General features: G+C 41.2%; 1 protein-coding gene across 1 annotated transcript in view; it reads left to right on the top strand.

Moving 5' to 3' along the window:
* Positions 1-5,035: 5,035 nt before the first annotated feature.
* Positions 5,036-15,555, top strand: part of ret (ret proto-oncogene receptor tyrosine kinase) — a 44,071-nt gene continuing 33,551 nt past the window's right edge. The window contains exon 1 of the mRNA XM_061228367.1: positions 5,036-5,268. Within this exon, the coding sequence (XP_061084351.1) occupies positions 5,205-5,268 (64 nt within the window). The 5' untranslated portion in view covers positions 5,036-5,204. The remainder of the gene's footprint in view (positions 5,269-15,555) is intronic.

Raw genomic sequence — 15,555 nt, 5'->3', positions numbered from 1 at the left:
TTAGAGATTTGTGATGTACAGTACATATACTGGTAATACTGCATTGACTCCATACAAGGTTTACTGCTACATATCAGCATCCAAATTAACTGACATAAATGTAATTATTATGAATTATAATAAAGGCTCAATAGTAAGTCATGCTTTCATATACAGTAGGGGATGTACTGTATAAGTACCACTTGAATAATGAATAATAAGCTATCACTAAATGAAAACCACCTGATGTAAAATCAAAGTATGACAACACAATTAGTATCAAAAACTATTTTATAAAAATGAGGTCCTGGTTTCAGTTAGCACTTCCATGTTGTGTCTTGCCCATTATTCACTAAAGACAAATTATCAAGTTCTACTCTTGTTAACAGGATCTGTGCTCACAGATACCAGTGCCAAAGGAACTCATCACATTGTAAACAACACACAAACAGTGTAAGGTGCGTGTAATGGGACGACACGCTGGATCTTTTTCACACTCAAATCGTTAACATATTATACTACACAATTACCAAATTGGTAGCACTGTTGAAAAAGGCTGTCAGATTTATGTACACCCAGGAGTGTTTTATTTGGTGTCAGTTGTGTGGGAGTTGAATGGAGACAATTAAATCAGATCTTCTGAAGTGGTACTTAACAAATTGGAAGGAGTGGATCCACCACTGGAAAGTGTCTGTCGTTAGACGGTTGCCATGGCCACTCCCACTTTCATTAACACAGTGCCGGTGCCATCTGCTCTTATAGGGCGGCCATTTTAAATAGGGTTCAGCCCGAGCTCCAGTCAGGAAGGGCAGCTGTCATAACAACCGCGATTCTCACTCCCGCCCATGGCAGCTCACCCGCAGTATGAGAAAACATTAAGAACATGTTCCCTGTGGTGGCGACTGCTTGCCAATATAAAATTAAAAATACAATAAATTGCTTCTTGGATGAATAACCTAGCAAGATGTGATAAACAAAACAAACAAACACATAATAAATAAGTATCTAGATAAATATGTGTTTACCATAAGGTAAACATATAATTAGCTAACCATTAACAAATAAATTAACTGTTTTTGTTTTCATTCCAATATGAATTGGCATTCAACTAACTGATGGACAAATACACAATCAAAACTGTACAGATCTCAGTACGACTACATTAGCTCATACCAATTAATGTAACATTGTTGTAAAGTGTTGTCAGGTGTCAAGTAAATAAATACATTTTTAAAAGGGCAATGGTTTGTGCCATCCTGTTGTGCTTGCTTTAATTTTACATTAATCACATATGCCTGAATATAATCTTTACAAAATATTCCATCACAATGGCTGGTCCTTGTATTGTAGTAAGTAAGTAAAACAATGTCCTGAGCCAATCAGGACTGAGTGCCTCTTCCGTGTAATGTCTGAACCTAAGTGCTTTTATGGGGGGCCACCTGGCGGTGCCCGGCTTCTTTTCTGTTGGGGGGGTTGTTGTTTTGGGGAGTGGGTGATGTCAAATAGAACAGTCTCGGCTTCACTATTGCCTTTTAATCAAAGACATTTTCAGACTTCTTGGGCAACAATAGATACAGTTTCCCGTGAAAGAGCTCAAAATGTTTACATTATGTCCAGTCTGCTTCAGGCTGAGACAGAGTTGAAAGCAACCATATTACATGATATTCATATTCATAAACCCATTCACCCTCCTCTGTCGGCAAGAACACTTTGGTCTGGATATCACTTTGACCATCAAGAATAAATAAAAAGACCCAGACTGCAGTAAAATTCCACATGACCACAGCACATGGAACCTCCCGGGCTCTGCACTGTATTGATTCACATTGACCGTGCGCCTGAAAATGTGTATGATCATATGACAATGGGAAACCGGAGCTGTATTAGTATGTGCGTGCGTTGGTTTGCTCATTTCCTGTGTTATATCAAGTGATGTAGAAGAAGGAAGTGGCCTGTTGAGTGTCATTACGTGGAGAACACATCAGCTATAGAATGATAGAGTGCGATGTCATATCCTGTCTCTCACCCCATGGATTCATTCACTGGGCTGGGTGTTTTGGTCAGGCTGAGCACCTGCAGTCCCTGCTGTGTTCTGAATCCAGCTCTGCCAGCTGGAGCTGGAGAAGCTGGTAATAAGCTGGTCTCGCTGGGTATGAGCTGGTCAACCAGCTAGTGCTGGTAGTTTGTGTTAGCTTGTCAAACCATGTTGAGCTGGACGCCGGTCTCAACTGGTCACCCGCTGTTTTAAAACCTAGCTGTTTTGTTCAGCAGGGATGTGTGCTGCTGGAGTCACATGACACATTAGCCAGCAGGCTACATTCATACAAAACTCTGTAAGGTATCTTCTACATCGAGCTGGCAACTCCTTATGTCGAGGTTGTTAGAACCTGATTGGTCAGTGCAGACAGTAGTCCATGACACACAAAAGGACTTGTCTGCCAAAACTCTGTGTAAAATGATGGAGATGGATTCCCTGGCCAAACTGTAGATGTTTCTGGTGGTCTCTCTCTCTCTCTCTCTCTCTCTCTCTCTCTCTCTCTCTCTCTCTCTCTCTCTCTCTCTCTCTCTCTCTCTCTCTCTCTCTCTCTCTCTCTCTCTCTCTCTCTCTCTCTCTCTCTCTCTCTCTCTCTCTCTCTCTCTCTCTCTCTCTCTCTCTCTCTCTCTCTCTCTCTGCTGGTACCCGGCAATATGTGACAGAACTTGGGCCTGAAGTGGCTGCTTTGGACCTGGGGTGTGCCTAAGACAGTTTCAATCTCCTGCCTCAATGAACACAGCCCACTATACACCTGCTATACTTACGGCTAGAAGGTCATTGCGCTCACACTCTCTCAATAAGGAGGGAATATCCACTCCTTTTCCTGACTTCATTTTCAGCCTCCTGACATTCAGCGAGTTTAAACACCTCCCCTGTGTCCTGCCTCCGCTCAGGCTACAACAGTAGTAGGCCTACATTGACATTTCATTTTAAAAAGCTGGAATTTTAATTGTGTTTAAAATGAAAGACACATACATACAGGTAATTTCTGCATTTATGTTGCTATTGTTATTCATATACAGCACATTTAGTCTTTCATATCTATGTATGTGCATGCGTGTTTAAAAACTTTTGAACACCATTTTTAATATTGAGCAGAATATACCTATATATTAGAAATTGATTCATTAGATTGATGCTAACATTTATACAATAGACCATCTAAAAAACAAACAAAAAACCAAGAACAATGTAGTCCTATATCTTATCTGTGGTGTGTACAGAAGCCCTTGGCATATTCTCAGCTTTTTGCATTAGGCCCCACTATGTAAATATAGATCGCAAATACAGTATGTGCCTAGGATTATTATAGCTCTTTTTTCCCTTTATTGCTCAGTTAGGGCGGTTGTGATTCACACTGTTAACAATAGGATTTGGTTCCAGTCGCCAGCTCCTGCTCCAGCTGGTACCTCTCAGACGGACGATACAGTAGTGTCGGCTACATCCCCAAAATAAAGCTTGATCTGCGCAATTAAATACTGTTATTTGGCCAAGAGTCGAATCTCCTTAAGTAACCCATCATCCTACAATCTTTCTTTTCAGTAGCTATGTGTAACAAAATATGTTGCAAAGAAGGTTGCAGTCCCTTCCAAAAGTATTGGAACAGTTGCAAATAGAAGGTTTTAGACTGGCCAAGTCGATCACCAGACATTAAAGGCACAATACGTAAGATTTTTGTGTTAAAACATTGTTACAAGACCATTGTAAATCCCTTCCTATCATTGAAAAAGGCTCACTGACATGTTGACTCACCCTCTGCCTGTGTGTATAGTCCTTAAATTCTGGTTTCAAAATATACAGTTGACGGGCTGTCACTCTGAACCAAAACATTGCACAGCTGCACGATAATTCAGGCTCATTGGTTGAAAATTGGTTCTAATTGCCACAGCCAATGGTGTGGGGGCTTATTCTGATTGTTTGTGTGTAGCTGCCCAAATTGCACTCCAGACAAGCGATCACTGAAACTCTGTGTACTATTGCTTATTATCCAAGCAAAGACTACATATCTAGTTATAAAACAATACCAGTTTGGCAAGCTAACTAATAGCTCATTTGCTTGTTGCTACCGATAATGAACTGGTATCGTTTTATAACTGGATATGTATTCTTCGCTTGTATAATAAGCAATAGTATACAGAGTTTCAGGGATCGCTTGTCTGGAGTGCAATTTGGGCAGCTATATGTTCCTTTACGTGTTCTATCATGCATGTTTAGCTAGACCTTTATTTGTCTCAAACTGTAAGTTGCAGTTGCATCATTTGTGGTACACTATCATATCTTAGCTATATAGCCAGCTAGTTTCATAGCCAAATAAGTTGCTTGCTCATAATATAGTTGGTTAGCTAAAGTGAAAACTTCAAAAAGACAAAACATTTAAATAGTCTTGTGCAGCACACTAAAGTCAGCATTACATAAAGTCACCTGTTTGGCGATCATTTTCTTACTAGAATACTAAGAAAAAAAGACAGTAAACTTTCCAAAACAGTGCATGTTGTGGTTTGAGGGTGTTTGTTGATGCAATTCCTCTCTTCACTTTTTCTCACCTAAAAATGTGGTGGTCTGATACCAAAGGTGCTGTGTTCTCAGTAGTTTGACACATCTACCAATACCAGGAAATAAAAGCTGAAATTCTGTCTCATGTTCATCTTTTTATCATATTTTATGTATATTGGCCTTGCTGTTCCAATACTTTTGGAGGGGACTGTATAATTAGACTAGTCGGTGTGATTTTTTTCTTACAGCAGATGACTGATGTAGGACTCTGAATTCTAGGTAAGTAGGCTATTGCAAAACGTCAGAATCTAGGTTATAACTTGGCCTACATGTGACATTTTTAAATGGCGTGCGATGCAGCGTCTCATTCTTCTTCTCCGGCTTGATAAAAATCTATTTTCTGTCATTACTTCTTTGCGTGCAGGATCGCTCTTTCGGAGCTCCACCATCAGGACCGGGGAATACACTGCAGTGTTAGTTTCATTTGAACCTCCCCCTGCGCCGGCCGCCACAGCAGCCCGGCGAGTACGCGCTGCACTGACCACCTCGCAATGGGACGCTCAATCTGAGGGGACTACTTCAGACAGAATAGACAGAAAACCTGGCGACTTTTCCCGAAACATCTGATAAATACGATCCTATATAACGAACTGTCTTTACTTTCCCGCCTCGAGACTCGAACCTATGAATTATAAATATGGGGAAAGCGTTTGGTTTATTTTTAAGAGGCATCACTTTGTTCTTTGGGCTGGTTGTTGAAGGTAAGGCTTTAATAATATTTTCTTGAAAGCTGTGTTTATTTATTTTATAGGGGTGACAGCACATGAGTGCTGGGACATAAACTACAGTTGACCAGGTTTGATGTTTGATTTTGATGGTTTTTTATCATTAGACTACCAACTTTCAATGACCCTTCAATCAGGTTATTAGGCTACCTTTTTTGTACACAAAGATTTGTTTTCGTTAATTGTTAACTAAGGAGTTCATATTTACTTCGAGCAAAAAAAGCGCAACAAATAGATCAAGTAGCCTGTTGTATTTAGATGAAAAAACGCCATTGAATTGCAAATGTAATTATTTACGCAATCTATTCACTTCACATTTAAATATCACTTCAATCTTGTAGTGCGTCGCGATTTGCAGATTACCTGAATTGTCCCATGCTTTTATTCGGTCTGTGTTTACCGTGTTGGAGCTATTGGCTCTCTATGGCAGTTATGAATCTTGCCTAGTTTATAAAGGCATACATAGTGTCGCGGAGTGGGAAACGAACCTGTTGGCTTTGGGACGTTATTCTACTGAAATGCGAATATCATTGCTAGACACTGATGTGGAATTTAAAATATCAAATAGAATTTGAATGTCTAACATTTCCGGATGCGACATCTGATATCTGAATCTTATAGCCTACTGATGGTAGGCTACTGCGTAAGATATGCGTTTTCTATACTATGAATCAATCATTTTACTGTCCTGAGAATATTATAGTAAACAAAATGTATTCTGCTTTAACAGATGTTGTAACTTTATTATTGTCTCCGACAAAGACCTTACGTACGATTGAGACGTCATTGGTAGCCCTATTTAAAATTGAATTTGTACAGTAGCCAGGCTACGGTCAAATGCAATTGTATTGGATAAAGTAAATGAACGCGATCGCGAACCGACCGCCTCAAGGCTTCAAGGATATTCTGGGCATTTTAAGACCTCGTGTCAGTGTTGTGTAGGTTAATGAAATCCTAGGAAAATAGCCTATATACTGTAAACTGGATAACTTACTTTTGAAGCTGGTTTCAAAATCCTACAACTAAAGAACACGACTGAGAACAGCGAAAGACCGAACAAAGGGGTAAAAGGTGTCCGCGAAGTGGTCATGCACAGCTACTTAACTTATTGTTATAATAATTTATCAATAATGTGAAATCACACAATCCACGTTCATCTTCATTAACACAAATATGTTTCCTCTTAACAATTGGTCAACACGTATTAATGTAAGGCAAACGTATTTGGATAGGCTAGTCTACAGCAACAGTTGCAGGGGGTTGGATTAAAAAAGGGAGCACAGTGCGAAAATTCTACGAATTAGCCTACACTACAGACTAGCATTTTGGTTTCTGTGGTGTCTTATGCCCCGTACAATTGCAGCGGTGTTAGAATGAAGTGAATGTTTGACTGAGCGATGGAACTTGCCTGGATTTCACTGTGTCAATGTCACATAGCCCGAGCGGCCAGAATGCAGACAGCAATCACAATATTATAATCCCACAGTAAAACCCCTCCAACTGTACTAACACTCTCTTCTCAAACTCACTATATTTAAATACTTACTCATGCCTGAAGAGTCTATGAACTGCAGCGTTGGGCTTTAGCCATGCTGCATGTCTCTAGCACGTGGCACTCACAAAACACTTAGAACAAAACCTTTAAATACATTTCTGAGTGTACCATAAATACGACATGAGTACATTTTACAACGGCCACAATATAGGTATATGTTCATAAGCTTGGGAGTAGGCCTATAGTAGCCTATAAGGGCCATTATTTTGCTACTTCGTTCTGTATTTATTTCTCTTTGGATTTCCTTGTGTGTTTGCTGGACAAGAAATACTATGTGCTATTTATGTTCAGTATTTAATTTAAATGCACTAGAAACACAGACTCTGTGAAGGAGATAAGAGTCAGGACTGTGCAATCTTGCATTAATTTGAAATATCTTAACCGTCTACACCTTTTGTACAAAGGCGTATAAATAGTTCATTTGCATATGCAATGTTTTTCAAACACTGGAGTAGCAGTTATTACGTTGTTCCTACTACTCTGCCTATGTGTGTTTTCACAGCAGACAGAAAAGGTAAATATAATTAAAGCTCGAAAGTGCTTTCAACAGATTGAAATACATATTGAATATTTATTTAATCTGTGCAATCATTGTTACTTCCAACATCCACCTTTCCGATTCCAAACTAAAGTCGATGCATTCCCTGCAGATTACTAAAACAGTGCTTTACGCGACGCGGTTACAACATGGAAAGATTTGAAAAAGGATTTGTCCTTTGTGCTCAGATAATGAAACGTTCCTCAAACAAACAGGTACGCTCCCTCCCCACACAGAATTCGGTGCTTCCCCGAACAAAAGGCACACGCGCGCGGGTGCGAGTGAGTGGGCAGGTGGCGGGCAGGTGCGGTGGATCATGAGCAAACACGGACTGTTTGTCCGGTAGGACCGGGATGCTGCCAGTAAAATAATGGGACTCGCTGTGACGATAAGCGATGGAGCCAGAAGCTCTCATTAAAAGAGCCCCACACGCTCGCGAAATGGAACCTGGATATTTTTCCCCAAAGATGACTGAATATCCAGGCCTAAGTCTAAATTGTATTTTTCTTTTTAGAAGAAAACGCATATACATATATAATTCAATTCTCAATTTAATTCTTTGAAAATGCAGTGGTGATATAGAATACTGTTTTGTTACCAGTAAATTCACATTACTTGTGCAAACACCAAATGTGTCGAGAGTAAGACTGGTACAGCATGCAACTTACATTTCAATTTCATTTCCCAGGCATTTTTACAGATGGATAAAAAAAAAAGTGCAATACATGTTGTCAGCATATTGTAGATTATACACCCACTTTATTAGGTATTTATTAGACTTCTATTTTAGAATTATTGGTCTTCTGCTGCTGTAGGCTATCCACTTGGTGGTTTGATGTGTTGTGTGTTCAGAGATGCTCTCCTGCATACCACTGTTGTAATGTGTGGTTAGTTGCATTACTATCACCTTCCTGTCAGCTTCGACCAGTCTGGCCCTTATCCTCTGACCTCTCTCATTAACAAGGCGTTTCTGCCCACAGAACAGCTGCTCACTTGATGTTTTCTGTTCTTCGCACCATTCTCTGCAAACTGGAGCTGCAAAAAAGCTTGTGTACAGGTCTACCTAATAAATTGCTCAATGAGAGTATATTGTAGAATAGAATATTTTAAGTCGTCATGGCAAATCTTTGATCAGGCTGGTGCTTAATGCTGACTGGCATCACATAGGATGATTTTGTTTTTCTCTTTTCTGACAACAAATATGGTATGAAGAGTTCATGCATGAATGCAAAGTGTACACTGTGATCTGTAAGTACGCCCTCCTATCAACATCTGAGCATATGACTCCTCCAATATTGTCTCTATTCCGTACAGTATGGGGGGTTTTCCTTCCCTTTCTGTTCTTTGACCCGTGTTCTAGGTTTTGTTTGAGAAGGCGCTTGTTGTACGTTCCCTTTGAGATCAGTTCTGTATGTCCCGTATTGCTACAGAAGATTCTAAAGGCTCATTTGACCACAGCGTGCAGTACCTCAAATGTCCTGAAGGTGGCTGATAGCACTTCTCAATCGCCGTGTTTCATAATGAAATGACGGATTCTGAGAAAGTTGTGGCTTCTTTAGTGCTTCCAGTGCGGTTTGCAATATTCTGCGAATGACATCATAAACCCACTGGAGTCACAAATTGAAGAGTTTCGAGAATACTTCCAATTACGGACTGGGAGGAATTATATTTTGTATCAGATATGATGATTTCTTAATGATAGGATAACTTTTATCAGTTGTCTACTTGGCATGTGTCTTCCTTACAGAAATTAGAAGTATTTAAATTGTTAAAAGTAACCTGCCATAATTCTGTTCGAAGCATGACACAGCTGATTCTTGCACATATTTAAAAAAAGACATTGTTTTGCTTATTTTATATTAATGCTCTGGTTCTAATACTATTTTATTTAATTCATTTACGCTTATTTGTCTTCAGATTTGTTGTGCTGATTAGCAGTTCAGTCTGTTTTTTCCCTGTCCTCATGTGTTCTCTGTTTGTTTTGGTTTCTACAAGGTTAAAAGTAGCTGGATTGCATCAGCTCCTGTTGCAGAAAATATTATTGTCATCATCGGTATTGTGTTACCTATTTAGATTATACAAAAATCTCTGCAGTTCCTACTTCATTGGTAGGAAAATATTTTAGGACTTGAATTCATACATAAATAAATAAATAAATAAATAAATAAATAAATAAACAGCAACCTCCAATGATCCTTCTACATAAGCGGCTTTACACTAATATTTTTTCAGACAAATGAAAGAGAATACAAGGATATTTCCAACAAAACCATTCACAATGCTTTGCTGAAGGGTGTTTTTGCAGAAAAATAGATATCTGGATAGATGCGAGCATAAATAGATAAACAGTGATCCTTCTGCTTTAGTGTCGGAATCCCATTGGCTTTCATTGCCTCTTTTCCAATACAAAAACGTGAGTCAAGTAAGACTGAAGAACCATATTTGTATTTATTGGAAACCCTTCAACCAATGAAACTATTTTGTTTTTCATTATTTGGTAACTTCATTCAATAACACTGACAAATGTTTGGCTGTGATTGGTTGTGACAGAGTGGAGTCAGAGTGCATCGCTGCCCGTTTGGAGCCTCTGATTGGTTAGAATCTCAGTGGAAAACAGAGTATTTTATATTTTATTTATTTATTTATTTATGTTCCGTAGCTGTGCATTCATGGTGTCAGTCAGAGCAGAATCGAATCAGAGTTTACTCAAGCTTAGCTTGTCTTTCCAATTCGGGACATTTCTCCCTGGCAGAATGTGGGGGCTCTCAGGGTGTGTGTGTGTGTGTGTGTGTGTGTGTGTGTGTGTGTGTGTGTGTGTGCGTGTGTGTGCGTGTAGACGTTGATGTAGAAGCCTAGTTAACTACTGACATATTAACAGGCAGTGACAGTTTACATTGAAATCACTGCCAGTTAGAACCCAGTGAGATGTTTTTTTTCATAGCAGAAAATACTATTTCCTCAGAGCACCATCATATTTAACTTCTTTGTTTCTGTGTTAATTTTGTTATTTATTTGAAATTATTTATATTTATATATAATAATATATATATATATATTTATATATGTATGTTAATTGTACATTGAAAGAGTCTGTTTTACAAGAAAAATAGCATTTAACAAAGCCGCTAATGTAGGCTTTCTTAAGGCACAGTTCTCACCAAAAGACTGTGGCATTTTGGATGTGCCTGTTTGGTAGAGTTGCTGTTGAGTGTCCGATATAGAAAGTACATTTGCAGAAATCTAAAGATAATGTCTATTTACTGGATGTTAGTAGACATTTAAACAGCTGAGATGGACATTGTACCTTCACAGCAATTAAAAGACACGTTGAATGTGTCACATTGTAAGAAAAGTAGCAGGTTATCTTCTGTTTTCTAATCAGATGGCAGTGGCTTGGCAGTGTTGATGTGAGACCCAGGTCTGCCAGGGTCATACCACTGTTGTCAATGACATTGGCCCTTGTGTCTCTATCCAATCAAATTCATCCAGCACATTCTCAACTATTGCTATGAAAAAAACAGAAAGGAAAAGAGGCCTTCAGTGCTCATCACTTGCGGTAATGTGAGAGGCATCGCTCAGTGTGAAGCAGGAGCCCCAGTCAGAGCCGTAATGGCTCCTCAGCTTCCCGCCTTACGGCCTGCAGAGCCGTCTGTCACACCATGGAGGGTGTGTGTGTGTGTGTGTGTGAGTGTGTGTGTGTGTGTGTGTGTGTGAGAGTGTGTGTGTGTGTGCTGTGAGTGTGTGTGGGGCGAGTGTGTGTGTGTGTGTATGTGTGTGTGTGTGTGTGCTGTGAGTGTGTGTGTGGTGTGTGTGTGTGTGTGTGTGTGTGTGTGTGGTGTGAGTGTGTGCGTGTGTGTGTCTGAGTGTGTGTGTGTGTGGGGCAAGTGTGTGTGTGGTGTGAGTGTGTGTGGTGTGAGTGTGTGAGGCAAGTGTGTGTGTGTGTGTGTGTGTGTGTGTGGTGCGCTTCCATTTGCGTGCATCTCTTCCTCCCAGTTCTATGGTCAGCATTAGCTCAGCGCTGTAAGTGGAGAGTTAGCAAAGATGGGAAAAATCAAGTCGATCAGCAGAATGAGTGTGGAACTCTCCCTGAGTGTTAGACCTGGTGAGGAACTCCCTGAGTGTTAGACCGGGTGAGGAACTCCCTGAGTGTTAGACCGGGTGAGGAACTCCCTGAGTGTTAGACCGGGTGAGGAACTCTGAGTGTTAGACCTGGTGAGGAACTCCCTGAATGTTAGACTGGGTGAGGAACTCCTTGAGTTTGAGACCGGGTGAGGAACTCCTTGAGTGTTAGACCGGGTGAGGAACTCCCTGAGTGTTAGACTGGGTGAGGAACTCCTTGAGTTTGAGACTGGGTGAGGAACTCCCTGAATGTGAGACTGGGTGAGGAACTCTTTGAGTGTTAGACCTGGTGAGGAACAACCTGAGTGTTAGACCTGGTGAGGAACTCCCTGAGTGTTAGACTGGGTGAGGAACTCCTTGAGTTTGAGACCGGGTGAGGAACTCCTTGAGTGTTAGACCGGGAGAGGAACTCCTTGAGTGTTAGACTGGGTGAGGAACTCCTTGAGTTTGAGACCGGGTGAGGAACTCCTTGAGTGTTAGACTGGGTGAGGAACTCCTTGAGTTTGAGACTGGGTGGCAGTGCAGGAGATCCTCTCATTCTCCTGGAGGCCTGTGTGCGGTTAACATTCACATGTTTTTCCTAAAACAGTTTGTGCACATACAAACACACAATGTTCTGGCCTAGCTGCTTTTGTAAATAACATTTTTTCCTGTCCATGTCACCAAACGACTAATGTGAATTTTATTTATAGATCATATCAGATTACAAAGCTAAGCAAAAATGAGCAGAGAGGAGCTGTTCTATTCTATAAGATCATCGGCCCTGTCCATGTCTGTGTGTCTGTGTGCACGTATTTGTGTCTGTGGTCGTGTGTGTGTGTTCGTGTGTGTGTGTGCATGCATGTGTGTCTGTGTGCATGTGTGTGTGTGTGTGTGTGTGTGTGTCTATCCTCCATAAGTCCAGAGGAAGAATATGAAGCAGTAGGATCAGGTACAGAGCCAGCTCTTGTGTCTATTAGGAAGCAGTTGGCACAGCTCTGCTGTGTTAGCATACTAAATTACTTAATGACTTTTACCATTATAGGGCTGGGCTTGGCCACTCAGACGGAACATTTCTCCTGGAAGACAGCACAGTCTGTGGTCCTCTTCCCTCTGGAGATCCAGTACAGCCATGGGAGCACTGTGCTGCAGATTAGTCCATCCCTGGAGTGAGTCACTAAACCAGACTCGTGAGTCACGGCTCCTGTTGAACATGCTGTGTCATTTACCAGACGAGTATGGACACTAACCTTGATTCCTGAATCTGACCATCTAATCAGTCTTTAGTGCTGTCTGGATATACTGTCTCTTTCACTCAGCACCCATCTCTAAATGAGAAACTTCCTGCTTGTTGACCTTCATGGGAGTCTTTCCACGACATTGGGCCAGAGAGCGGTTCCTGGGTTTATGAATTAGCATTGATTGAGCACAAGCTCACCTTTAGCAGGGTCTCAAAGACGTCCTGGGCTGTGAGACAAACAGTAATAATGGCGATGATGAAGATGGCTGATGTCCTGTGAGACATGCCTGGCTTGCAGAAGGACTGCAGGCTGTCTGCAGACTCACTGTCAGGAGGGGAAAAGGATGCCCTTGCAGTGTCTCAGCCCAGCAAGGAGAAACAAAGAGCAAAATGTATTTAAACCAGAAATGTTTGCTTGGAAATGCCAGCTCAAGCTCCAGCAGTCAAGCGTGTACATTCCTCGGAGGCGATTGCCTGTGAGGCTACACACTACTACTAAAGAGAGCTAGCGCTTAGCACAAGAAAGCTGAACAAGAGAGAGAGCTTGCGCTAAACCCTGGATAGGGGAATAGAGAGAGAGAGCTAGTGCTAAACCCAGGAGAGGTGAATAGAGAGAGATAGAGCTAAAACCAGGAGAGGTGAATAGAGAGAGTTAGCGCTAAACCCAGGAGAGGTGAATAGAGAGAGAGTTAGCGCTAAAACCAGGAGAGGTGAATAGAGAGAGATAGCGCTAAAACCAGGAGAGGTGAATAGAGAAAGATAGCGCTAAACCCAGGAGAGGTGAATAGAGAGAGAGAGTTAGCACTAAACCCAGGAGAGGTGAATAGAGAGAGATAGCGCTAAAACCAGGAGAGGTGAATAGAGAGAGAGAGTTAGCACTAAACCCAGGAGAGGTGAATAGAGAGAGATAGCGCTAAAACCAGGAGAGGTGAATAGAGAGAGAGAGTTAGCACTAAACCCAGGAGAAGTGAATAGAGAGAGATAGCGCTAAACCCAGGAGAGGTGAATAGAGAGAGAGAGTTAGCGCTAAAACCAGGAGAGGTGAATAGAGAGAGATAGCGCTAAAACCAGGAGAGGTGAATAGAGAGAGAGAGTTAGCACTAAACCCAGGAGAGGTGAATAGAGAGAGAGATAGCGCTAAACCCAGGAGAGGTGAATAGAGAGAGAGAGTTAGCGCTAAAACCAGGAGAGGTGAATAGAGAGAGATAGCGCTAAAACCAGGAGAGGTGAATAGAGAGAGAGAGTTAGCACTAAACCCAGGAGAGGTGAATAGAGAGAGAGATAGCGCTAAACCCAGGAGAGGTGAATAGAGAGAGAGATAGCGCTAAACCCAGGAGAGGTGAATAGAGAGAGAGATAGCGCTAAACCCAGGAGAGGTGAATAGAGAGAGAGATAGCGCTAAACCCAGGAGAGGTGAATAGAGAGAGAGATAGCGCTAAACCCAGGAGAGGTGAATAGCTGAGTGGCAGCGGTGTGCAGTCTCCTGGTCTGGCTGCAACTAATGTAAAGGAAACTGAAGGAGTGGCTGTATATCAGCCTGTATGTGTCTGTCTTTGGCCCTGACTGTATATCAGCCTGTATATGTATGTGTATTTCAATACAAATATCTTCTGCTGTACCTTACATGTAAAACCTTTTAAACACAGCTATTATTGCAGATTTTGATGTCCCGGCGGTCCAGATTCTCCACAATCAATAATTTAGCGAGGCCTAGAAAACCGGACGATCTGCTGGATAATTTCCATGAAACACTGCAGCCTTTAGCCACAGAAACGCCACAATCCAACAGACTTCTGCCAGACTGCAGCCTTTAGCCACAGAAATGCCATAATCCTCCAGACTTCTGCCAGACTGCAGCTTTTAGCCACAGAAATGCCACAATCCTACAGACTACTGCCAGAGCCCAGCATCATTATCATTTAACATATCATTTTGCAGTATTTATGCATAACATTTGTGCACATTTCCCTGACCATTGATTTTGAATGGAATTCAAACTTTTACTGCTTTTGCATCACTGGCATTTAGGAGGAAGGTCCGAGTCAGAGAAGAAGAGAATATGTTTGAATATCTTTATTAACAAAAATGTATTTCAGCTTCAATTGTGCTCCTGATAATTAGCAAACAAAATGAATTAATTGATTAACTAATAACATCATACTAACTATGGTTGCTCACATATTCTTCTGCTTGCTCCATATACCATTATGAACCATCAACAGGTTTTGCTACAGTATGTATTTTCATTTCATAAATTGTGATTGGCATATTTTGTCAACAGTGGAGCCAGATTTGGCCTTGTGTCATTAATCAGGACCCCTAGCTTGGACCGGTTCTGTCTTGCTAACAGGTGGATGTGTCCTTAGCACAGGATATTTTGCGCCCCCAATCCTTCTCCTTATCAGTGCTGCTGAGGTCATCGCTCTGTCTGTCTGCAGCCCTAGAGTGACCTCTGACCCCACACTCTGACCCCCAACAGAAATACCTTTGATCAACAGGCTGTCTCCGGAGGAGAGGGCCATCAGCTGATCAAACGCTCTATATTTACCAACATTTCCACATTTCTAGCCTTCCTACTTTAATTCATCAGCAGTCCTTGCTTTTGAGTGGGAACACTTGAGTAAATCTTTCTCCACACGTGACTTATTTAGTTAGCAATTTGATTTACTCCTTTGCTGCATTTTATAATTTAATTTTCTCATGTCTGTCCAGTTATGGACAGATTATAAATCTCACATTTCTCTCGCAGTTTTGCCGCGTTTCTTTTAACGTAATTGGAATAACGCTATGAAGCTCAGCTTATTTTCTAAAGTGTTTCTGCTTTGTGTTTAA

Source organism: Conger conger, chromosome 18, assembly GCF_963514075.1.
Source record: "Conger conger chromosome 18, fConCon1.1, whole genome shotgun sequence".
NCBI classification, from domain to species: domain Eukaryota; kingdom Metazoa; phylum Chordata; class Actinopteri; order Anguilliformes; family Congridae; genus Conger; species Conger conger.
The sequence above is the reverse complement of the archived record's forward strand: the minus strand, read 5'-3'. Positions and strand labels throughout refer to the sequence as shown.